The sequence below is a fragment of the Mya arenaria genome, chromosome 7 (genome assembly GCF_026914265.1).
Source record: "Mya arenaria isolate MELC-2E11 chromosome 7, ASM2691426v1".
NCBI classification, from domain to species: Eukaryota; Metazoa; Mollusca; class Bivalvia; order Myida; family Myidae; genus Mya; species Mya arenaria.
Window position 1 is genome coordinate 67681278 of NC_069128.1, and position 26809 is coordinate 67708086.

Genomic DNA, 26809 nt, shown 5'->3' on the forward strand with positions numbered 1-26809 from the left:
CAGTATGGTTTTGCATACGTATTCAATATAAGACTAATAATAGTTTTTTTCTTCCTTACCTGATTTGAATATAAATTACTGAATTTCATAAAATGTATAACTTATGTCGTTCCATGTGTTTGTTTATTATTAAATTGTAGTTAATAAGAAGATGTACTGTATAATAGTTCTTATAAAATATCTGTTCTCTTCTGTTCATAAATTATTATCCCTCAATATCCATCTTAAAAGGCATCTCCAGAGAAGATTACTTCAAAGCCAGGAAAGAGTTAACCACAGTACAGTTCGTCTGCAAGCCCTGTAATGTTACGAGAGACGGTTTGGTACCTCTTGATGTAAGTATAAAATAAAATAAGGTCACTATTTATATATATTAATAGTATGAATTTATAAGGTTGAACAGAATATATATTTTATATGTGTTCGTATGCCTTTGTTATTTATTTTCAGTCACCAGTACGCGATGATCTCAGTGTGACGTTCGCACTTGACTTCAGCACAGGCAGTTCTGCATCGACACCGAATCGCACCGAATCAACCACTTCAGATGTTTCGCAGTTCGCCACAGCGGAATCCTTCCTTGATGAAACTTCAAATGAAGTATCCGCTCTAGATGCAACCTACACCGTAGGCCCCAGCCTCAACCTCAACGACAGTCGCGAGCTGCTATTCGATATAACCAGAGATGGACCTGTTGACACAACTGTAATCCATGAAAAGTAAATTTAAGTTAAGACACATGAACACTTCTATATCAGAATGAATGGCGAGTAGAGTACGAGGTCGTCGAAGAGGGTTCCAACCGGAAGCGACAGAAGCTGGTGTCATCGGATGGGTTTTCGTACTGTGTCAAGGTATGTACCTTGACGGCACCTTCAGGGTAGTCAACAGACGATTCACACAACTTTGGTCCGTGCACGCCTTCCTGCAGCAAGGGGAGTCGGTGAAGCAGGTTCCACTGCTATACGTGCTAATGTCGAAGCGCAGGAAGCAGGATTATGTAGCTGTAAGTAAATCGGATAGTAAATGCAATACCATTTTAAAATATCTATCTACGTAAATATAATTATTATTAATAACAAAATATAATAAAATATACGTTTTGACCAAAATGGGGACGTTTTGACCATGGAACGTTTTTGACCTTCGTACATTTCAATAATACAATTTAATAATGATGTTTGATAACTGCAGGTGTTGCAGAAACTGATAGAGATAATGAAAGAGGTGCCGAAAGTCGAAGGTTTTGTGATGGATTTTGAAGCAGGTAAGGATATAGCAAAATGACAAAAATAACAATTGATCATGGTAAAATTGCCGAGTCTGCTGCTGAGGGATTCCAAAATAGTGAAGGTAACACATCAACTGGTGTCGGAGGCAGCCCTTGGCCGTCAGCGTCGAGAGCGCTACAGAGACATCGACGCCAGGATCATGGATGAGTGGGACTCATACGATTCGCATGAGGTCACCTGCGAAGAGTTCCTAAAACATGTTGGTGCCATCTACGGCGGCCGATAGGTGTTTGGTCAAGATTGATGTTAAACAATGGACATGTCATTATACATATTATTAGCAACATAGTTATGTATTATATTTAAAGGTTATTTAAAAAAATGAGTTTTAACATTTCTTCTTCAACTCTATTTCGTTTTATAAAAATATCTCGTGAATAAATCTTTACAAGTTTTCAAGTGTACAGATATTTTCTTTAAATCTATTTTTATCTATACCTTTGTATGCATGTATACAGTATAGATTTGTCTATTAAAATAAAAAAAATGAAATTACATGTTTTTTACTTATATTTAGAAATAAAAAAAATAAAATAAAAATAAGGGCCGAAACGTCCCGGTAATCAGAGGCCGAAACGTCTACGTGATGGGGACGATTTGGTAAGGGGCCGAAAAGGTAACCGTTTGAGCTAGGGGCCGATTTGTCTGGTAGCCCCTTGTTATGTTATGGTTTACACCTGCAAGTTATCCATTAACATCGGCCTAGAGCCGGACGAACATTACAGTGTCCGTGATGAAATATCTGAAAACACAGAAAAAGAATGATTTGTCTGCGATTTATCATTCAAAAAAGGAGATGAAGAGAGGTAATGGGCTTAATATAATTAATGTAATATGTTTTCGTTACCCGGAAGTGTTTCTTTCGTCATCTACAAATCTGCATCTTCCAAGTTTTTTGAAACGTTCAGGCCACTTTATCTTTATTGTCGGATGTCACCTTTGACTTTTGTCTGTTTCCTTCAGAAAAATGTATTATTAGAAATATAAATGAAATAAATTCAAATGCTGTAGAGGAATCGGGACTTTTTAACCCAAATACTTTTAAACCTTTTGTTTTTCCAACTCATGAAAAGCCAAAGACTTATCAACCACTCCTAAAACAAAGACATTTTCAACCCTTTGATTGGTCATGGTTATGCACCAGTCAATCGTAACCACGATTCTCCCAGGTCCGTGGGGATAGCCGTGGAAATGGGTCGTGTTTTTATCTTTCAGGTGGCCCCGCAGTGCCGGGTGAATGGGGTGGTTTTGTCTTTGCGCCCAAAATGGCCGGGAATGGGCCTTACTTAGAGTCCCTGGTGTGCGGGGGCATTTGGCGGGGATTTTACCAGCAGTTTGTTTCCGCAGGACGGGGATCTTACCCGGGCTTGGTGGACGGAAAGTCAAAGTCCCCGCTATTCCCCGGACCTGGGGGGCCGTGGTTACAATTGACTGGAGCATTAGAAAGATAACTAGAAACCATTGTTTTCGGTCGGAAACTGATGTCTATCGGACTATCCTGCAACAATATTACCAAGTTATCCCCAAGTACAAATAACCGGTGTAATCCGAAAAATCCAAATATCTAGGTCATGAAGAGCACTTCCTAAGGGTTAAAAAAAGCCTTTGTTATATCAAAACTAATCGGAAACATAACTTTTGAGCTTTTTGTATGCATATATATGTTACAATCAATGAATAATTCACAAAACAAATTTTGACAGTATCCATCTTGTTGATTACGTCACCACTGATCATGTTTTTTTGGCAACACTGCTACTCCATTAAACTTCTGACTTTTTAATGTTGAATAAAGACACCAAAATTGAATTCCAGTGAGTTTCCACTTTTAAGAGAATGCTGTTGGGGTCATTTGATAGGGGTAAAATAACATCGTTTTGGCAAAAATGGGGGAAAATATAATTCATTTAATGTTAACATTTTATTCAGATTTTTTGTAGGAAAAAGAGACACATTTAGCCTAAACAATGCATATCTTATTTATATTGTTTTTTACTCATGAATATGAATAAAGTAATCTTTTGAACAAAACAGGGACATCACTCTGTGTGTGTGTGTGTGTGTGCGTGTGTGTGCGGGCGTGTGTGTGTGCGTGCGTGTGTTCCGGCATAGGTACTATATATAACAGTTCTGTTTGCATGCGTGAGAATGTTCTTACGGGGTGTGTAAGCACCGAAATGTACTTGCTATGCAATCAGATCTCAAAATATGCACAAGTCCGATTCGGGAGAAAAGCTCCTGGCACCACAGTTTGCACAATATTGAAACGAAATAGTAACCAGCCTGCACTGTAGAAGTGTTCTTACATGGTACCACATTCTTCGATTTTCGAAATATGTCCGTTAAATGAAATTATCAAATAAAATATATATCATACTCACGTTTGTTCAAGTAAACATAGGGCACAGCTTCACCACTGAAGCTCTTGTCTTTGCACCACCGTAAAGTGGTGGAGCTGGCATTCAGAGGCCGTGTAATGGCAATCATCAGTTGGACCCCTTCACATTATAATTGCCAGGAATAAGGCCAAAAAAATACCAGTGTTACACTACCAACCCTAATTTTCCTTGCCGACCCTAATTTTTTTAGGCATAAAGGTAAAAATTCAAAAATTAAATATATTGTCGTTATTTTCGTTGTTTCGGTGTCTCTGGTCCTGGGGTCCTGTGCGATCTGGAGTATAAACACTCATTTTTGATCTGTATTACCGAGACTCTTTGTCAACAGGAAGAATAAATTGGTGGTGTCCAAAATGTCAGTGGACATCAGAAAATACCCACATTTCTCAGGCATAAAATGCCTGAGATCTTTCCTCAACATCACTGAACTTTTAAGCGGGGTATGACAAATAAATTGCAGAGCAGGCAGGGGTCGACACTAACTTTTTTCCAAGGGATCCCAAAGGGACACCAACATTTGAAATCAGGTGTCCCTTCCTGAAATGAGGAGTCCCTTCCACTTTTTACATTATTTTAATTGTTAAGCCAGTTTTAATATTAAATTCAACATACAAATGCTGTGTCTTTTACTTTTTAATTTGTAATTCCAGGATACACCATAGTATATAATGACAAGTTTGTAGCACAATGTCATACATGCGAACCTCTGGCAATGGCAGAGAGGTAGATATAAATAGGGTCTTCATGTCGATAGATTGGGTTCAAAAGCGGTAGAATGTCAAAGTCCTTCTTATTTTCAGTCAGAAACAAAGATGGATACAATGTTAACAAAATCTTGATGGTTGTTTCGACTTTTTAGATTTTCGGAAAATATGCATAAAATATGTGATGGTCCAGGGTCTTGTCATATGTCGGTGCTTTTGACTGAGAAACAGTAGGAATATTACGTCTGGCTTGTGAAAACTCAAGTTTATATTTAGTAGAGCTGCTGATAAATCATTCAGACTGCTAGACATCTGTTTAATGTGTGCAGAATGGAATTGTTGTAAAATTTTATGCATTGATTGAAGATAATTAATAAAACTTTCGGAAACTTATTTCTATAATTTTTTGTCAAAGCTATAAAATATGTCTTTAAATTTAACAAAGAATATTGATTTGTTGGATGCAAATTAACAAAGAATGCTGAATAGTAGGATGCCAGTCTTTTGTGCCGTAAATGTAACTGTAACAACTAAAAGGTCCCATCATTAATGCATTAATGTCAGCAGTGTTGGCATCTTTTTTGGGCGGTTCTGACACATTAGCGATATAATTCCACATATATTGTAACGATGATAAATCTCTGTCACCTCTGATCTTGTAGATAATGTAAACAACAAAACGGAAGCATATTAACCCGCATGCACACTGTGAAAGACCTGTTCATTTATATATTCATGACGTAAGTAAAAAACAAAGTAAGCCATACTTTTGGTTTGATGTGTGTGACTTATTATTGATAATAATAATAATATCATTTTACAACTTAAGTAATAGTCATTGGTGAAACGCTATTTATTTATTCATGTGTAGCCTTTATAAGTCTGAAATTTAAGTCTCCCAACGGAATTCCGCACTTCAAAGTTCTGATGCCCTTTTCTGGAAATTTTGTGTCTTCGGGATCCTTGGACCCTGTTAGTGTCAAACACTGGCTGCTGGAAAAAATGCAATTGTCCAGAGGCTGTTTAGCAAAAAGTATACCCACTATGAACAACTTTGTGTTTTGTCTTAGTTTTTATGGTCAGGATTCACCAGACAAATGTTGAATAAATAAAACTCAACACTGAATATAATTGTATTCTTTATTTATGCCTCATCTATGTGCAACATCTTCATGTGCAAAGAAAAATAAAAATCTGACCCTATTTTTATTGGCATTTAACATATGAAGTATTTTTTTTGGCCGTTTTAAAAAAATTAGGAAGGGGGTTCAATGAGAATTATAACCCAGAGTTCTAATTCTTGCTGGGTGCACAAATTCACATTGCTTCCACTTTGTACCAAGTCTGTAGAAGGGGTCCTTAGACATAAGAAAGCAATTAACAATTTATTTTCAAAATGAATATATCAAGAATAAAAATACATTTGAACACCATTAATCCAAAATCATACTGGGACCCAACAAATTACTTCGGAATAGCGATGTTTCGGATTAACAATTTTTTTACAAATGACAGCGTTTGCGAGTTATAGATGACGTGAAATACTATGTCATAAATATTGCAATGTCGGTTACACGTTACCAATACGATACACTTGGTTTAAGTTATCTTTCATATACAAAAATATTTGTTGATTTAGTGTTTAATAAATGACAAACAATTCGTTATTATACTTTTTCATTTAAAACAACATCTAACATTTAAAAATATAATGACAGCACAATTGTATGCATTCAGATTGTTCGGTAGCGGGTCGAATGAACAATGCAGCGATCAAATCAGATGAGATAGACATTTTCGAATGATATTCGTATTGTGTTAACCAGCAATTACATGTATATACACACTACATGAATGTCATCACCTAAATGAATCGCTCATTTTCTGACTGATGTTTGTAACATACGCGTGCTGAATGTCATTTTTTAACAAGCGCGATTTGTGCTCCATTGTCACCTCAAGCCCGAGTGCATTCGCAGAATGGTATGACAAAAACTTTAACACGATCAAGTTTGAAATAAGAATTGTTAAATAGGAGTGAAAAATAAAATCGGGACCGTAATATTTACTTCGGAGTAGCGATTATTTCCAAATCGCTTTTCGGAATAGGGATTTTGGAATAAAGACCTAAAATTTAGTAAAACAAAGAAGAGGTAAAATCGGGACAGAAAAATAATTTCGAAATAGCGATAATTTCGGATAAACGGTGTTTGGAATAGCGGTGTTCAACTGTAGTAGAAAAGAGTTCAATAAAAGCTCAAATTAAAAATGAGTAAATAGTATTACAGCAGATATGTATCATTTTTTTATCTTAATTTAGAAAATGTTCACTTATTCATAATTTTGTTCTATATTTTTTTTTGTCTTTGCCAACTATTAAATATAATTATTCAGTTCTGATGTCATTTTCTTTTCAGAATAAAAATACATCATTGACAGCCGTTTTTGATAACCGGGCATCCAAGCTGTATAGGAATATGTCTCTTCAGTCATCCAGACCTCAAGTTCAAATGGGATCACCATCTTCCACAGATTCTCATTATAGTAAACCCATGCAGAAAGACGTTGTTGGATTACCATCTTTACCTGATCTGGTAACATCGTTTTGGGGTGTGCTTGCCAACCCTTTCAAATATTACTCACAGGTTAAAGCTGTTGTACCAGACAATTATGATGTCAACAATCAAACTAGTGAAGACATTTCATTAAAAAAATGTAAAAATGTAAAAATGAACGAAAGTATTGAAAATACAAAAGTGAAGCTTAAAAACTATGCCAGACGAGATAAAGAAAAGGAGATGCCACCTGCTGTATGTACGGAACAGACAGAGTGTATAAGTGATAAGAAGGTAATATAATTGCATATTTGAAAACTCATCTTGAAGTAACTCGCTCATTGTTTGTAAAATGCAAAAAATAATTACGGCTGTGGTGTTTCATGATTGGTTCATTGACATTATCATGTGATGTTATCAATGTATCATTAACAGGTCAACATAATTATCCACTATATATTTGTTAAAGTCCCAGTGGCCATGTGGACCAGCCGCCTGTTTTCTAATTTTCTCTTGACTTTACTGGCGTGGGTTCGAACCCAACTAAAACAAAAATACTTTTTTATGCTATTTCTGTATTTTTTTCTGCAATTTCAATATCATTGAGTTAAACAAATGATAAATTAAGTGTTTTCAGATGCATTACCGGGAAAACTAATTTTTGGTCCAAAAACATGAGGGATTCATTTTACTTACAGTATGTTATTTAAACATTTATATATAAACTTTGTCAATGGTATGGTATGAAATTTTTGTGAGTTAGTGTTTTTTTCGACAGTTACACAAGATGGCTCTTCATGTTTCATGTTTCATTCTATACTTTGTTGTAGCTGAAGTACCTGATTTGTTTATGGTTTTTCATTAACCATATGAAGTCTGCAGGTAATTAATTTGTTACATATTCTTGTGAGATTTTAATTATTTTGTTCAAGATTACAAAACATTGTGGACAGGTTTAAACATCCTGGTTATTTGATTGGGGTACATACTGTACAGTACATTGTTTTAGGCTGGCGGGTGTAAGACAGGTGGTTTCCGCTCATTAAGGGCGAAGTTCCAGGGCTTCCATTAAGAATTTGAAACTGGAAGTATGAACTTCCTGACCATCAATATTGGAAGTTTTTCACTGAAATGTGGAAGTTTAAGTCTCCCCGAATACACTTTTTCCAGTATTTTCAAAATAGGATGACAGATGTTAAAAATAAAATAATTTGAAACTATATAAAAAATTATCTTGCCGAATTCACAGATATAATATATTATAATAATTCATTTTACTTCAAGACTGATTGAAATTGTGAGCATAAAAGTAATATTGACACCAGGTTTTCATATTCTGAACTTCCAAGCTTTTGACTTTGGAAGTTTTCTTTAAAATTATGGAAGTTTTTGTACTTCCAAGGAATTAAGTTTGGAAGTTTAAACCTATTTCTAGGGAGTAATATACTTCCAAACATCCTTTAACGGAAGTCCTGGGGCAAACTGATGGTTAGTGATGAAATCTTTTATAAAGGGAGCTTATTTGAAGACATAGCTTTGGATTTGTTTTGGGGTTGGTAGGATCAAGGTTTGTGTCGATGTTACTAAATATAGAAAAAATAATCTCCATTACTTAAAGCTGTTGTAACAAGCTTTTATGAAGATGTAAATGCTGTTCAAATCTAGGGAACAAGGTCATGGTACCTATTGCTAAAAGTAGAAAAAAATGTTGACACTCAATTCTGAATGTTAAAATTAGTTAGTTGGTATTGCTTTTTAGCTCACCTGAGCACGAAGTGCTCAAGGTGAGCTATTGTGATGGCCCTGTATCCGTCGTAGTCGTCAGTAGTCCGTCGTCAACAATTTGACTGTTAACACTGTAGTGGTCACAATTTGTGCACAATCTTAATGAAACTTGGTCAGAATGTTACCCTCAATAAGATCTTGGACGAGTTCGATATTGGTGATCTTGGGTTAAAAACTAGGTCACCAGGTCAAATTAAAGGAAAAGCTTGTTAACACTATATAGGTCACATTTATGACTGTATCATCAGGAAACTTAGTCAGAATGTTAATATCAATAATCTCTAGGCAAAGTTCGAATCTGGGTCATGTGTGGTCAAAAAAAAGGTCACCAGATCAAATTGAAGCTTGTTAACACTCAAGAGGTTTCTTTTATGACTGTATCTTCATGAAAGTTGGTCAGAATGTTTAAATTAATAATCTTCAAGTCAATTTTTAATCTGGGTCATGTGCGGTCAAAAACTAGGTCACCAGGTCAAATCATGGGAAAAGCTTGTTGGCACTCTAGAGGTCACATTTATGATTCTATGTTCATGAAACTTTGTCATAATGTTTATATTGATTAGCACTCTAGAGGTCACATTTATGACTGTATGTTCATGAAACTTAGTCAGAATGTATATATTGATAAGCTCTAGGCCAAGTTCGAATCTGGATCATGTGCAGTCAAAAACTAGGTCAGTAGGTCAAATTTAAGGAAAAGTTTGTTAAAGATCTAGAGGTCACATTTAAAAATGTTACTTCATGAAAGTTGGTCAGAATGTTTATATTAATAATCTCCAAGTCATGTTTAAAATGGGTCATGTGTGGTCAGAAACTAGGTCACCAGGTCAAATCATGGGAAACTTGTTGGCACTCTAGGGGTCACATTTATGACTGTATGTTCATGAAACTTTGTCAGAATGTATATATTGATAAGCTCTAGGCCATGTTCGAATCAGGGTCATGTGCGGTCAAAAACTAGGTCATCAGGTTAAATTTAAGGAAAAGCTTGTTAACAATCTAGTGGTCACATTTATAAAAGTTACATCATGAAAGTTGGTCAGAATGTTAATATTAATAATCTCTAAGTCATGTTTGAATCCGGGTCATGTGTGGTAAAAAACTAGGTCACCAGGTCAAATCATAGGAAAGGCTTGTTGGCACTCTAGAGGTCACATTTATGATTGTATGTTCATGAAACTTTGTTAAAATGTTTATATTGATTAGCTCTAGGCCACGTTCGAATCTGGGTCACGTGCGGTCAAAAACTAGGTCACCAGGTCAAATAATAGGAAAAGCATGTTATCACTCTAGAGGCCACATTTATGACCATATGTTCATGGAACTTTATCAGAATGTTCTTCTTGATGATCTTTATTGGATCAGGTGAGCGATACAGGGCCTTCAGGGCTCTCTTGTTTGGTCATTAGGGTCATTGTCAAGGTCACTGTAACTCAAATAAAAGCAAATGGTTATCATTGCAGAACTTTAGATATAGTTGATATCTAGTGGTGAAACTTGTGTTTTTACTCAATTACATGAGCTAAGAAATATTATTTAATGAATCACGTTTGTAAAACTGTACCTTGGTGCCAGATTTAGGGGAGAGACGGGAGCAACAAGTTCTTTCTAAAAATTAAGAAATTGGTTCATCTTAATACTTTGAGCATGTAAGAATGATAAATTCTTTTGTTTGCAAATCACTCTTTATATTATGCTATATGAATGCCCAATTTCCCGCATTGAAACACTTTACTTTTCACACGTTGTTTCCATATTGAGCTTGTTCTGACCTTTTTGTCATAGATCACATACTTAACATGTGTCCTCAATATATCTTACAACTTTTCAACTTTCAACTTTTATTTCACAAAAGCATAAGGTCCCCACATAGGGGCGGCATTAGCATGCACAATATATAAAGCACAATTGGTACGGCTATATGAGATATTAAGTATTAATTATTTTAACAAGGACGTTTTTCATATGTATTGTTTTCGACTGTAACTAATAACTTCTTAAAATGAATAAAACAATTTGGGTTATATTTTTATGTTTTTATCACATTGTTAGAAGCTTTAAATGTGTATACGCAACGCTCGAGCACCTTATATAGCATTCAAAATAGCACACAATTACATGTAAAAGTTGCACTTTGTAACTTTAAAACGGTAAGTCAAACTGATGTACATGTACTTACTCTATAAACCTATCATTTTATCCTATAATTATAGGTGCAACCAGTGGTCATTGCAACTTGGAGATACGAGATGAGGTGGTAAATGCCACGTGGAGCACAACAAATGGCCACAGTACCCTTTTTAGAGGCAACGGACGCCTAATAGCTTATTGTGATCCTATGTTTAACAACGCCTATTTGAGCAATGCCTCCGATGATGGTGTATACCATGCCCATTTTGAGAATGGCAGTATATGCAGGGTCAACTTTAGCCTACCATCCCAGACGGAGATGTCTATTCAAATAGAGTCAGTGACTGGCGGATTGGACACAGTACACATCAATGGACAAGTTGTTCACTGCAATAATGCTACAATGGCTTTGGCGAACATCAAAGGTATTAAGTAAATTAGATATATATTGCAAAAAGTACATGTATATATACATTTATATCATTATGTTGAGTACATTTAAAGTATCTTTATGCCCCCGAAGGGAGGCATATAATATTCGGTGTGTTAAACCCTTCAGTTTCTGCTTAATATCTGAAGAAAGCTAAGGCACAGGGACCTCACACCTGGCTGGGTTAGTCATGACCAGCAGATGAATCCTTTTACTTTTGAGGTAAGTGTGTCAAAGGTCAAAGGCGTGGTGACCTTAGCTGAGAATCTGTTTTCGATCAATAACTGAAGAATACTTAGGCTCAGGGACCCAAAACCTAGAACGCAGGTTGTTCATGTCAGGAGATGAACCTTTTTGATTTTGTGGTCAAAGGTCAAGATTGTGGTGAATTTAGGCTGAAAATCCATTTCCAATCAACAGCTGAAGAATGTTCAATCTCTTTGACCTACACCTTTGTAAGCAGGTTGATCATGACCAGCAAGCAGTTCAAATGACAATTGGGCTGTTTCAGATTTTTAATACAAATATTAGTACCTCGTTGGTTACTTCACTATTTAAGTTTAATGAAAACTTATTGAGAACCCTTCACTACTTGTCATACTTGTATTTTTTTAAATACTTAGACATGTTGCTACTCATACAATATAATATTGAAGTTCTATCTTGCTTACTAAATGGTTTTTGTATGCTCACTGACACACAACTTATAATTATAAATACAGTTTATTACTTTTTTTAGATTTTGTAACAATATTAAGCTTGGTTAAAAAAAACCTAGCTGTCTACTGTATATCACATGTTTTACATGTGTCCTCTACATTGTGGATGTGCAATATGCAACACACAAGCACCCTGTGAATATGGCATTAAAAATAGCACCCAAGTACATGTAAAAGTGGCATTTTGTCATTTAGGGCCTTTTCTGCTCAATATGGGAAAAAGATCCTAGACATTTTTGGAAAATTTGCGTCACAAAATATGCCTAGATTGGTAAACTTTACAGTTAAAAGAACAAGCTTTTCAGTATTTCGGGAATGAGAAAATTATTAAATATTAGTTTCTTTTCCCTTTCAAAAGACCTAAAACAGCTGAAATATCAATCCAAGGGGTGTAAGTATCTATGGCAATAAATCATGACATGAATAATATTTCATACTGATCTCTGAATGCTTTCATAAAAAAAATGATTGGGATTTTTAACCAGGTTTTCAACAAAAATTGGGTTATTAGAATGAGGTTGTCGTTGGGCGGGCGGAGGGGCGGGCGTGCGTTCGTCAAACATTGGTTTCTGTTCAATAACTTTAGTGAGCATTGATAGATATTGATAAAACTTGGTGTGTAGGTAGCTTATGGGAAGAGCTAGCTTGGGATTGCTTTTAAGGGGGGTGGGGCTAAGGTCAAGGTCACTGTTACTAAAAATAGAAAAATGGTTTCTGCCCAATAACTTTAGTTAGGATTGATAGATATTGACTAAAGTTGGTGTGTAGGTAGCTTATGTGAAGAGCTAGCTTGGGATTGCTATTGAGGGGGGAGGGGCTAAGGTCAAGGTCACTGTTACTTAAAATAGAAAAATGGTTTCTGCCCAATAACTTTAGTAATCATTGACCGATATTGATGAAACTTGGTGTACAAGTTGCTTATGCGAAGAGCTAGCTTGGGATTGCTTTTGAGTGGGGAGGGGCTAAGGTCAAGGTCACTATTATTTAAAATAGAAAAATGGTCAAGGTCACTGTTACTTAAAATAGAAATATGGTTTCTGCCCAATAACTTTAGTTAGCATTGGCAGATATTGATGAAACTTGGTGTGTAGGTAGCTTATGTGCAGAGATAGCTTGGGATTGCTTTTGAGGGTGGTGGGGCTTAGGTCAAGTTCGCCTGTTACTAAAAATAGAAAAATGGTTTCTGCCCAATAACATAAGTTATCATTGATAGATATTGATGAAACTTAGTGTGTAGGTAGCTTATGTGAAGAGCTATCTAGGAATTGCTTTTGAGTGGGGAGGGGCTAAGGTCAAGGTCACTATTACTAAAAATAGAAAAATGGTTTCTGCCTATAACTTTAGTTAGGATTGACAGATATTGATGAAACTTGGTGTGTAGGTATATTATGTGCAGAGCTAGCTTGGGATTGATTTTGAGTGGGGAGGGGCTACGGTCAATGTCAGTGTTACTTAAAATAGAAACATGTTTTTTTGCCAAATAACTTTAGTTAGCATTGATAGATATTGATTAAACTTGGTGTGTGGGTAGCTTATGTAAAGAGCTAGCTTAGGATTGCTTTTGAGGGGGTTGGGGCTAAGGTCAAGGTCACTGTTACTAAAAATAGAAAAATGGTTTCCACCCACTTTTAGTTAGGATTGACAGATATTGATGAAACTTGGTGTGTAGGTAGCATGTGAAGAGCTAGCTTGGGATTGCTTTTGAGTGGGGAGGGGCTACGGTCAATGTCACTATTACTTGAAATAGAAAAATGTTTTTTGCCAAATAACTTTTGATAGCATTGATAGATATTGATTACACTTGGTGTGTGTGTTGATTATGTAAAGAGCTAGCTTGGGATTGCTTTTGAGGGGGGTGGGGCTAAGGTCAAGGTCACTGTTACTAAAAATTTAAAAATGGTGTCCGCCCAATAACTTTAATTAGCATTGATAGATATTGATAAAACTTGGTGTGTAGTTAGCTTATGTACAGAGCTAGCTTGGGATTGCTTTTGAGTGGGGAGGGGCTAAGGTCAAGGTCACTATTACTAAAAATAGAAAAATGGTTTCTGCCCTATAACTTTAGTTAGGATTGACAGATATTGATGAAACTTGGTGTGTAGGTATATTATGTGCAGAGCTAGCTTGGGATTGATTTTGAGTGGGGAGGGGCTACGGTCAATGTCAGTGTTACTTAAAATAGAAACATGTTTTTTGCCAAATAACTTTAGTTAGCATTGATAGATATTGATTAAACTTGGTGTGTGGGTAGCTTATGTAAAGAGCTAGCTTGAGATTGCTTTTGAGGGCGTTGGGGCTAAGGTCAAGGTCACTGTTACTAAAAATAGAAAAATGGTTTCCGCCCAATAACTTTAGTTAGGATTGACATATATTGATGAAACTTGGTGTGTAAGTAGCATGTGAAGAGCTAGTTTGGGATTGCTTTTGAGTGGGGAGGGGCTATGGTCAATGTCACTGTTACTTAAAATAAGAAAATATTTTTTGCCAAATAACTTTTGATAGCATTGATAGATATTGATTAAACTTGGTGTGTGGGTAGCTTATGTAAAGAGCTAGCTTAGGATTGCTTTTGAGGGGGTTGGGGCTAAGGTCAAGGTCACTGTTACTAAAAATAGAAAAATGGTTTCCACCCACTTTTAGTTAGGATTGACAGATATTGATGAAACTTGGTGTGTAGGTAGCATGTGAAGAGCTAGCTTGGGATTGCTTTTGAGTGGGGAGGGGCTACGGTCAATGTCACTATTACTTGAAATAGAAAAATGTTTTTTGCCAAATAACTTTTGATAGCATTGATAGATATTGATTACACTTGGTGTGTGTGTTGATTATGTAAAGAGCTAGCTTGGGATTGCTTTTGAGGGGGGTGGGGCTAAGGTCAAGGTCACTGTTACTAAAAATTTAAAAATGGTGTCCGCCCAATAACTTTAATTAGCATTGATAGATATTGATAAAACTTGGTGTGTAGTTAGCTTATGTACAGAGCTAGCTTGGGATTGCTTTTGAGTGGGGAGGGGCTAAGGTCAAGGTCACTATTACTAAAAATAGAAAAATGGTTTCTGCCCTATAACTTTAGTTAGGATTGACAGATATTGATGAAACTTGGTGTGTAGGTATATTATGTGCAGAGCTAGCTTGGGATTGATTTTGAGTGGGGAGGGGCTACGGTCAATGTCAGTGTTACTTAAAATAGAAACATGTTTTTTGCCAAATAACTTTAGTTAGCATTGATAGATATTGATTAAACTTGGTGTGTGGGTAGCTTATGTAAAGAGCTAGCTTGAGATTGCTTTTGAGGGCGTTGGGGCTAAGGTCAAGGTCACTGTTACTAAAAATAGAAAAATGGTTTCCGCCCAATAACTTTAGTTAGGATTGACATATATTGATAAAACTTGGTGTGTAAGTAGCATGTGAAGAGCTAGTTTGGGATTGCTTTTGAGTGGGGAGGGGCTATGGTCAATGTCACTGTTACTTAAAATAAGAAAATATTTTTTGCCAAATAACTTTTGATAGCATTGATAGATATTGATTAAACTTGGTGTGTGGGTAGCTTATGTAAAGAGCTAGCTTAGGATTGCTTTTGAGGGGGTTGGGGCTAAGGTCAAGGTCACTGTTACTAAAAATAGAAAAATGGTTTCCACCCACTTTTAGTTAGGATTGACAGATATTGATGAAACTTGGTGTGTAGGTAGCATGTGAAGAGCTAGCTTGGGATTGCTTTTGAGTGGGGAGGGGCTACGGTCAATGTCACTATTACTTGAAATAGAAAAATGTTTTTTGCCAAATAACTTTTGATAGCATTGATAGATATTGATTACACTTGGTGTGTGTGTTGATTATGTAAAGAGCTAGCTTGGGATTGCTTTTGAGGGGGTGGGGCTAAGGTCAAGGTCACTGTTACTAAAAATTTAAAAATGGTGTCCGCCCAATAACTTTAATTAGCATTGATAGATATTGATAAAACTTGGTGTGTAGTTAGCTTATGTACAGAGCTAGCTTGGGATTGCTTTTGAGGGGGGTGGAGCGAAGGTCAAGGTCACTGTTACTGAAAATGGAAAAATGGTTTCTGCCCAATAACTTTAGTTAGGATTGACAGATATTGACGAAATTTTGTGTGTAGGTACTAGTAGCTTATGTGAAGAGCAAGCTTGGAATTTCTTTTGAGGGGGATGGGGTCATGGTGACTGTTGCTAAAAATAGAAAAATGGTTTCTGCCCAATAACTTTAGTTAGCATTGATAGATATTGATGAAACTTAGAGCGAAGGTTGCTTATGTGAAGAGCTAGCTTGGGAGGTGGGGTCAAGGTCACTGTTCCTAAAATAGAAAAATGTTTTTCTGCCCAACAACTTATTTAGAATTGATGGATAGTGATGAATCTTAGTGTGAATATAGCTTATATGAAGCTGCAGAATGAACTTGCTCATACAACAAATTAATTGGCTATAATTTCTGATTGCCCATAACAAAAACCTGGTTTCGTCGCATTTCGGCGCTTCTAGTTTTCTTAAGATTTGGAAAAATATCATATATTTTGCTTTGGGAATGGGTCGGATAGTCAGACCCATGGGTACTATAGAAAAAGCCCAGAACTTTAATCAAACTGATATACATTTACTCTATACCTATCATTTTATCCTATAATTAAAGGTGCAACCAGTGGTCATTGCAACTTGGAGTTACGTGATGAGGTGGTAAATGCCACTTGGAGCACAACAAATGGCCACAGTACCCTTTTCAGAGGCAACGGACGCCTAATAGCTTACTGTGATCCTATGTATAATAACGCCTATTTGAGCAATGCCTCCGATGATGGTGTATACCATGCCCATTTTGAGAATGGCAGTATATGCAGGGTCAACTTTAGCCTACCATCCCAGACGGAGATGTCTATTCAAATAGAGTCAGTGACTGGCGGATTGGACACAGTACACGTCAATGGACAACTTGTTCACTGCAATAATGCTACAATGGCTTTGGCGAACATCACAGGTAAAAAGTGGTTTAGATATTGCAAAGTACAAAAATGCCCTTTTATATTTAAAAAAAAATCCAATAACTTTGTCAGTCCTTGAATATATAATAAACTAAGGCACAACTGGAGCACAAAGGATTGCTTTTTGATTGATCATTAAAGTAAAATGAGTTGAACATAATAAATTTGTAATGCATTAAAATAAAAACAAATAGCATCTATTAAGTGTAACCTATATTGTGCTAAGCTCACTATTTTCAATTTGGTATAATTATGTATTATCAAGACTTATAAATTTTGACTTTTAAAAGAATTATTACCTTTATGATACTCACAACAAAATAAGGTTCACTTAGTAAAACAAAGATAAAGTAAGAAATTATCTGGTGTACTGTAATAAAATAAGATGCTTAAGCTTGTTACCTTTATGAAAAAAATGGGGTCAGAAGGAAAGCGAAAGGATTAAGTTACCTAGGCTAGTGTGTACTTGGGCCGTTGCATTTAATGAGCAACTTAGATTGAGCTTAAATTTAAGATTTGAAACTAAGTGTTTTGAATATTTAGCTTGCCAATAGGCTGAATGGAATCACTGAGGCATGTCTAAGGATAAGCATAAGATCAATATTATATACTGGCCAAGGCCTGCATATTATGTAATTTCAAAGTATTTTAGGGCTATTCCATTTAAACATATAACCCCCTGGGAGGAAGGCACTTTTAAATCATGCCACCCCTACAGAAGCAAATTTACCCTATTGGTGTCCAAATTAGCAGAAAAAGACACCCACCCATATACTATAAAATTAATTGCCTTCCCCCCGGGGTATATATGTTTTACTGGAATTTTCCTTATTCCGTCATTCTCATTGCTAGAAAGTAATTTCAATGTGTTAGATTAAGCATATGCCCATTTTGAATGCATATGTATCGTTTATAGTCGAAGTCAAAACTGATGGCAGTAAAGAAGCAGAAACAGATGGCAGGAAAAAAGCAGAATTTGCTGGCAGTATAGAAGCAAAAACGGATAACAGTGATTGGTTGATTTTGCTTGTGGCAGTACCTATTCTGATCGCGCTTGGCTGGATATCTAAATTAAGGTTCTGTGGAAAACAAGGTATGTCATCTTTTCATATGTCGGTCAGTCGGTGGACTAAAAGTTGCCCTATTCATAACTAAAGTATGCTTGGGTCCAAGGTCCTTATATTTGGTAAGGAGGTAAGTGTTCATGACCATTATTTGTTTTTCTGTCAGATGTCGAGCACAAAAAGGCTTGTCAGATCGATATTTATAGTATGCTTTGTCCTATGGCTAAAAAGCAATATAAAACAAATATGTTTACCTTGCCCTATTGCAAAGAAACACGGATAGTTAAATGCTCTCGAAGTTTTCGTTGTCATTCCTTCTACCTTGCTCTTACACTCCCTAAAGCTGCACTCTTACAGATTAACAGTTTTGATATTTAGTAACACAATTTTGGAATGCTTTCAATTCAGACATATAAGATAGCTTACAATATAACAGATCTAAATTGTTTGCAATTGCATAATAATTTACATTTTTCTTAAAGCATTAGTAACGCTTTTAGCCTTTAAACATCAAATTTCATGCATTTTAATTTACTAGTTATTGAAAAAATGTGATATTTTGTCAGCAATCTTCTATTACTGGTTTCAAGACATTTACACAAAAATTGCCTCATTCCAAGATAAACAAAGTTTTCAGAACAGTCAAACTGTGATACTTTAATCGTTTAGACCTGGGAATTCTGAGGTTTTTAAGTCGGTGGTCGAGAACTTTTTAACCTGACCATAAATCCGGGTTGAGTAAGGCTTTAAAGGATTGCTAAATATGTTTATCAGCTGTAAACTTGTATTCTATATATGGTCTTTATATTCATTTCAACACATGACTATGACATTTCGTCATTTACACTTAAGCTATGACATTGCCACTTTGGTTATGACATTGCCACTGACATTGCCACTTTGGTTATGACATTGCCACTGACATTGCCACTTTGGTTATGACATTGTCACTGACATTGCCACTTTGGTTATGACATTGCTACTTCAGTTATGACTTTGCCACTTTGGTTATGACATTGCCACTGACATTGCCATTTTGGTTTTGACATTACCACATTGGCTATAACATTGCCACTTAATTTATGACATTGCCACTGACATTGTCACTTTGGTTATGACATTGCAACATTGGCTATGGCATTGCCACTTTGGTTATGACATTGCCACATTGGCTATGACATTGCCACTGACATTGCATCTTTGGTTATGACATTGCCACTGACATTGCAAATTGGTTATGACATTGCCACTGACATTGCCACATTGGTTATGACTTTGCCACTGACATGGACACTTTGGTTATGACATTGACACTTAGGTTATGATATTGCCACTGACATTTCCACTTTAGTTTTGACATTGCCACTGACATGGACACTTTAATTATGGACTCTTTAGTTATGACATTGTTACTGACATTGTCACTTTATTTTTGACATTGCCACTTTGGTTATGCCATTGCCACTTACTTTCGTTATGACATTACCCTTTTGGTTAAAACATAGCTACTGACATTGCTTCTTTGGTTATGACATTGCCTCTTTGCCTATGACATTGCTACTGACATTGTCTATTTGGTTATAACATTGTCACTGACATTGCCACTTTAGTTATGACATTGCCATTGACTGCTTATGACATTGCCTCTTACTTTCGTAATGACATTGTCACTAACATTGCCACTGACTTTGGTTATGACATTGCCACTGAAAATGCCACTTTGGTTATGACATTGCCACTTATTTTCGTTATGACATTGATATCGTCGCTTTGGCTATGATATTGCCACTTACTTTGGTTATGACATTGCTACTGAAAATGCCACTTTGGTTATGACATTGCCACTTATTTTCGTTATGACATTGCCACTGCCATTGCCACTTATTTTGGTTATGCCATTGACATCGTCGCTTTTGCTATGACATTGCCACTGTCCTCACTTTTGTTTTGACATTGCCAATTTGTTATGACACTTCAACTTTGACTATGACATTGCCACGGACTTGGCCACTTTGGTTATGACATTGTCGTTTTGATGCTATTACCCGAAAAAGAGATATTTTGACTTAATCAGAAACATTTTCAACCTTTTTAACACGTGACCAAGTGAAAATTCACTGTCAGGTCATGTGACCGCAGTGATATTTTGAATGTCATATAAGGGAAAATACCTGCTTTAATATTTTAGCTAAATCATGAAGTGATTGCCTCCCTTATACACTAACAGCAGCGATGTCACCATTCAATGTGTGCACAAAAACATCAGACGACAGGAACTGTCAGATTTTGAAGGAATTTTAGCTTAATTAACGGTGGAATTTTGTTCTATATATAATCAATTTATTATTCTATATTTTGTTTATCTTGCTAAACTTGTTTAATTAAATGATTGAAAATATTTTAAAACTTTGTATGTACTTAATTTTGTTCGGTATAATAAAATCAATATCATATGGCAGCATGTGTGACATCGATAGTGTAGACCCTCGAAACAGAATGTCACCCTCAGTTAACGCCTCGGGTGATATTCTGCAATCTGATTGACAATATCAATGTCTCACATGCTGCCATATGATATTTATTTAATGGCATTGCCACTTTGGTTATGACATTGCCACTGCAGCTATGAAATTGCCCCTTTAAATATGTCATTGTCACTTTGGTTATGACATTGTCGCTTTGGCTATGGCATTGTCACTTTGGCTATGGTATTGCCACTTTGGTAATGAAGTTGAAACTCTGGCTAAGGCATTGTCACTTGCCTATGACATTGCCACTATAGCTTAAATATTGCCACTTTCGCTATGGCATTGCCACTTTGGTTATGTTATTGTCATTTTGGCTATGGATTTGCAACTGTAGCTATGGCATTGACCCTTTGGCCATTACATTGTCACTTTGGTAATGACATTGCCATTATGGCTATGGCATTGTCACTTTGGCTATGGCTTATAACATTGCGATTTGACTATGACATTGCCACTTTTGTTTTACATAGCCACTTTGGTTATGACATTGCCACTTTGGTTATGACATTGCCACTTTGGTCTTGACCTTACCATTTACTTTAGTTATGACATTGCCACTGTCAATCATTTTGGCTATAACATTGCCAGTTTGGTTAAAACTTAATCAATTTGGTTAGGACATTGCAAATTGGCTATGACAATGCCATTTTGGTTATGGCATTGTCACTTTGGTTATGCCATTGTCACTATGGTTTTGACATAGTCACTGACATTGCCACTTTGGCTATGACATTGTCATTTTGGTTATGATATTGCCACTGACATATCCACTTTGGCTATGATATTGTCACTTTGGTTATGACATTGCCATTTGGGGTATGACATTGTCACTTTGGCTGTGGCATTGTCACTCTGGCTTTGGAATTGTTATTTTGTCTTTGACATTGCCACTTTTGTTGCGACGTTACATTTTGGCTATTGCACTGCCACTTTGCTTATTAAATGGCCGTTTTGGCTATGGCATCGCCACTTTGGTTATGACTTTGTCTATCGCATTGTCACTTTTGTTATATCTTTGCTACTATCTATTTTAGCTTAGCATAGATTAATTACCATTGTTATTTTTTCTTGTCCAGAGCATAACTTCATAACTACTGGATAGAATTCAATTACACTTCATCCAATGGTGAAGCACAATTCGATGAAGTGCATTGTACAAGAACAATAACTATATTTCTGCTAATCACAGAGTTTCATCTTGTTTCAGAATTAGACAGACAGAATCTTCCTGATGCAGCATGAGCATATTCTATAGAGGAAGTGATGCTACACCATCGTTTTTTTGCAACTGATTAGCTACAAACATTATCATTTGAAAAGAAAAGAAAAAGAGTAAGCAAAAAAGATATAATGGAAACGGTGGCTTTTGATAGCCTATCCATATCTGCATGAGGTATCGTTGTTGATCTGTTTGTTTCATATGTTAAGTTCAGAACTTTTCAATGATTACATTAGTTATTTTTTCAGCTTAACTTATTATATAATATCTTAGTTGGCCAAAGGTTACTCTGTATATATTGAAGCACAGGCTATCTTAGGTTGAGTATGGGTAGATAATATGTTGAACATCATTGATTACTGACGCGTATTCTTGATCATTATAGGTGACTGTATGCTGTATGTTTGTCGATTTTATTATTGAAAAACATTTTGCATTGTTATATCTTTGCTTTCAAGAGTGAAGTATTATAATGAGTTGAATGGAATAAGGAGGTTAGCTCTTCGCTGATGGGCGAGAAATATTATGACTACTATCCGCAGACGATTTGGCTTTATAGGCGGACACTGTAATAGGCCTTCAAAGAATACTTAACAAACTATTAATCTTTACACAGGATTTTAACCTTACTGTCAATACTAAGAAAACCAATGACATGGCTTACAAAAATGGAGGCAAACTCTAGAAGACTGAAAAGGGATATTTTAAACGACTTCCAATATGTTGGTGTATTTCTTTCACAACAACTATCGTTTACAAGAATGACAAATGGACAGGCTACTACTGGAAAGTGCTGATTTCGTTGTTAACTATACAAATTTGTACATCTTCATCAAACGTCGTATTTTAAAATATTTGATACAAAAAATGCGCCAATATTAATATATGGTTCAGAATTATGGGGTATTGAAAAACGTTTTAAAGCAATTAAATCTGTACATAAATCTGTGTATATTCTCTTCAGATACTACATATACCAAATGATAGATTTGTGCGCTTTGTGTATAATATGCTCATATGTATGGACGAATCGGGGCACAGCAATAAGACAACACAGGTTGAACATATATAAAATGTGATAGCGTATAGTTATGTTTCGATTGACCAACTGGGCCTTAATGAAAATATAGTTTTGACCTACATCGTGCAAAGACATAAAGACCAATACTTGCAAGATAGGACACGGTTTATATATCAGAATCTCATATATTTAGCCTGTTAAAAAATGAACACAGATTATAATCATGCACCAAACTTAAATAACATAAGAAATAAGGCAGTTTCGAAGTGCTTTAGCTAAGCTTAAGTTTTCCGCCCATAATTTAAAAATTGAATCAGGCAGATATTATAATATTCCCTATGAAAACATATTTGTAAACTATGCCAACTAGAAATTGAAACTGATCACCATTTTATAAAGAAATGTACTACTTTCAATAATCAGATGATAAACTATCCCCCCAGCAAGTATTACATAAATCCGAGCATGCATAAATTTTATCTCTTACTGAACACAACAACAGATAGCACTTTTAATAACTTATTAATGTTCATATTCTATGCTGTAGAGTTGCGGGAAGAATTGGTAAATAATGAACTTCCATAACAGTGTTAAAATCACCATACTAGGGTATGCTAATTCATAAATGAATATAATGTTTTTCTCTCGTGTACATGGTATTATTTGCACATTTATCACTACATATTAATTATTTTCTTAGTCAAATATTCTTGACATACATGACCTTCCATAACAGTGTTAAAATCACCATACTAGGGTATGATTATTCATAAATGTATATAATATTTTTCTTCTTTGTACATGGTATTATATGCACATTTATCGCTACATATGTTCTCAGTGAAATATTCTTGATATATAACTTGTTTTCACAATTCACCTGTTATCGTCTTTTTTCTATATGTTTGTACATCATGATTGTTTTGGGCCGGTGACCTTTATCAAATAAATGATTTGAATTTAAAATTGAATTGAGTGGACTAGATGAATGTGTATATTACGATTATGTATATAGCCTTGTTATACCCCCACAAACGAATTTTGGGGGGGGTATATAGGAGTGAGCTTGTCGGTCGGTCGGTCGGTCTGTCTGTCGGTCGGTCGGTCGGTCTGTCGGTTTTCATGGTTTCCGGACGATAACTCGTGAAAAGCTAGACAGATTTGATAACTTTTTGGTACACAGGTGTAACATCAGAAGATACAGGTCAAGTTCGATATTGGGGCTGGTGGGGCCAAGGTCAAGGCCACTGTTACTAAAAATAGAAAAACGGTTTCCGGACGATAACTCATGAAAGGCTAGACAGATTTGAACAATTTTTGGTACACAGGTGTAATATCAGAAGATACAGGTCAAGTTCGATATTGGGGCTGGTGGGGCCAAGGTCAAGGTCATTGTTACTAAAAATAGAAAAACGGTTTCAGGACGATAACTCATGAAAGGCTTGACAGATTTGAACAATTTTTGGTACACAGGTGTAACATCAGAAGATACAGGCCAAGTTCGAGATTGGGGCTGGTAAGGCCAAGGTCAAGGTCACTGTTAATAAAAATAGAAAAACGGTTTCCGGGCGATAACTCATGAAAGGCTGGACAGATTTGAACAATTTTTGGTACACAGGTGTAACATCAGAAGATACAGGTCAAGTTCGATATTGGGGCTGGTGGGGCCAAGGTCAAGGTCATTGTTACTAAAAATAGAAAAACGGTTTCCGGACGATAACTCATGAAAGGCTTGACAGAATTAAATAATTTTTGGTACACAGGTGTAACTTCAGAAGATACAGGTCAAGTTCGATATTGGGGCTGGTGGGGCCAAGGTCAAGGTCATTGTTACTAAAAATAGAAAAACGGTTTCCGGACGATAACTCATGAAAGGCTAGACAGATTTGAACAATTTTTGGTACACAGGTGTAACATCAGAAGATACTGTTTGGTACACATGTGTAACATCAGAAGATATAGGTCACGTTTGATATTGGGGCTGGTGGGGCCAAGGTCAAGGTCACTGTTACTAAAAATAGAAAAACGGTTTCCGGACGATAACTCATGAAAGGCTTGACAGATTTAAACAATTTTTGGTACACAGGTGTAACATCAGAAGATACAGATCAAGTTCGATATTGGGGCTGGTGGGGCCAAAGTCAAGGTCACTGTTACTAAAAATAGAAAAACGGTTTCCGGACGATAAATCATGAAAGGCTTGACAGATTTGAACAATTTTTGGTACACAGGTGTAACATCAGAAGATACAGGTCAAGTTCGATATTGGGGCTGGTGGGGCCAAGGTCAAGGTCACTGTTACTAAAAATAGAAAAACGGTTTCCGGACGATAACTCATGAAAGGCTTGACAGATTTGAACAATTTTTGGTACACAGGTGTAACATCAGAAGATACAGGCCAAGTTCGAGATTGGGGCTGGTAAGGCCAAGGTCAAGGTCACTGTTAATAAAAATAGAAAAACGGTTTCCGGGCGATAACTCATGAAAGGCTTGACAGATTTGAACAATTTTTGGTACACAGGTGTAACATCAGAAGATACAGGTCAAGTTCGATATTGGGGCTGGTGGGGCCAAGGTCAAGGTCATTGTTACTAAAAATAGAAAAACGGTTTCCGGACGATAACTCATGAAAGGCTTGACAGAATTAAATAATTTTTGGTACACAGGTGTAACTTCAGAAGATACAGGTCAAGTTCGATATTGGGGCTGGTGGGGCCAAGGTCAAGGTCAATGTTACTTAAAATAGAAAAACGGTTTCCGGACGATAACTCATAAAAGGCTAGACAGATTTGAACAATTTTTGGTACACTGGTGTAACATTAGAAGATACTGTTTGGTACACATGTGTAACATCAGAAGATATGGGTCACGTTTGAATTTGGGGCTGGTGGGGCCAAGGTCAAGGTCACTGTTACTAAAAATAGAAAAACGGTTTCCGGAAGATAACTCATGAAAGGCTTGACAGATTTAAACAATTTTTGGTACACAGGTGTAACATCAGAAGATACAGATCAAGTTCGATATTGGGGCTGGTGGGGCCAAAGTCAAGGTCACTGTTAATAAAAATAGAAAAAACGGTTTCCGGACGATAACTCATGAAAGGCTTGACAGATTTGATCAATTTTTGGTACACAGGTGTAACATCAGAAGATACAGGTCAAGTTCGATATTGGGGCTGGTAGGGCCAAGGTCAAGGTCACTGTTACTAAAAATAGAAAAACGGTTTCCGGACGATAACTCATGAAAGGCTTGACAGATTTGAACAATTTTTGGTACACAGGTGTAATATCAGAAGATACAGGTCAAGTTCGATATTGGGGCTGGTGGGGCCAAGGTCAAGGTCATTGTTACTAAAAATAGAAAAACGGTTTCAGGACGATAACTCATGAAAGGCTTGACAGATTTGAACAATTTTTGGTACACAGGTGTAACATCAGAAGATACAGGTCAAGTTCGATATTGGGGCTGGTGGGGCCAAGGTCAAGGTCACTTTTACTAAAAATAGAAAAACGGTTTCCGGACGATAACTCATGAAAGGCTTGACAGATTTGAACAATTTTTGGTACACAGGTGTAACATCAGAAGATACAGGTCAAGTTCAATATTGGGGCTGGTGGGGCCAAGGTCAAGGTCACTGTTACAAAAAAACGGTTTCCGGACGATAACTCATGAAAGGCTAGTTTTTCTTGTCAGCAGTGTAACTTCTAAATTACTCAACAGATTTAAATAAAACAAAACATGCATGATAAAAGAAGATGCAGTGTGCAGAAACCTTGGAGTTTTGGCCTCTTTTCAAAGGAATGGTTTGCCATTCCTGTGTCCAGGCGGCATTTGGGGGTATTCGTCACTCCTGTGCAAGCTCTAGTTTTCTATTGGACAATTAATAATGGTATCAACATAGATTCGTTTAACTTCTTCTTATGCTTAATGCTGATAATATTGTTTTGTTCACAATGCTGTAGAATTGCAAGT

The 26809-nt window shown here is 36.2% G+C and overlaps 1 protein-coding gene across 2 annotated transcripts; it reads left to right on the forward strand.

The window, feature by feature from the left end:
- Window positions 1-1959: 1959 nt before the first annotated feature.
- LOC128239825 (uncharacterized) lies at window positions 1960-25878 on the forward strand. Of its 2 annotated transcripts, none has more exons than XM_052956266.1 (7): window positions 1960-2098; window positions 6813-7244; window positions 7781-7832; window positions 10949-11290; window positions 16660-17001; window positions 17922-18098; window positions 21805-25878. In XM_052956266.1, the coding sequence occupies exons 2-7, from the start codon at window positions 6873-6875 to the stop codon at window positions 21837-21839; spliced, it is 1320 nt and encodes a 439-aa protein (XP_052812226.1). In that variant the 5' UTR covers window positions 1960-2098; window positions 6813-6872; the 3' UTR covers window positions 21840-25878. The 2 variants fall into 2 exon arrangements, with proteins under 2 accessions (XP_052812226.1, XP_052812227.1); XM_052956267.1 differs by lacking the exon at window positions 1960-2098 and adding an exon at window positions 5058-5135.
- The last annotated feature ends 931 nt before the right edge of the window (window positions 25879-26809 follow it).

Excerpts from the sequence above, each read along its gene's own strand:
- LOC128239825 (XM_052956266.1), top strand. The coding sequence starts at position 6,873 with ATGTCTCTTCAGTCATCCAGACCTCAAGTTCAAATGGGATCACCATCT. Across the intron at positions 7,245-7,780 it reads AGTGTATAAGTGATAAGAAG|CTGAAGTACCTGATTTGTTT; the intron begins GTAATATAATTG and ends ACTTTGTTGTAG. Across the intron at positions 11,291-16,659 it reads GGCTTTGGCGAACATCAAAG|GTGCAACCAGTGGTCATTGC; the intron begins GTATTAAGTAAA and ends CTATAATTAAAG.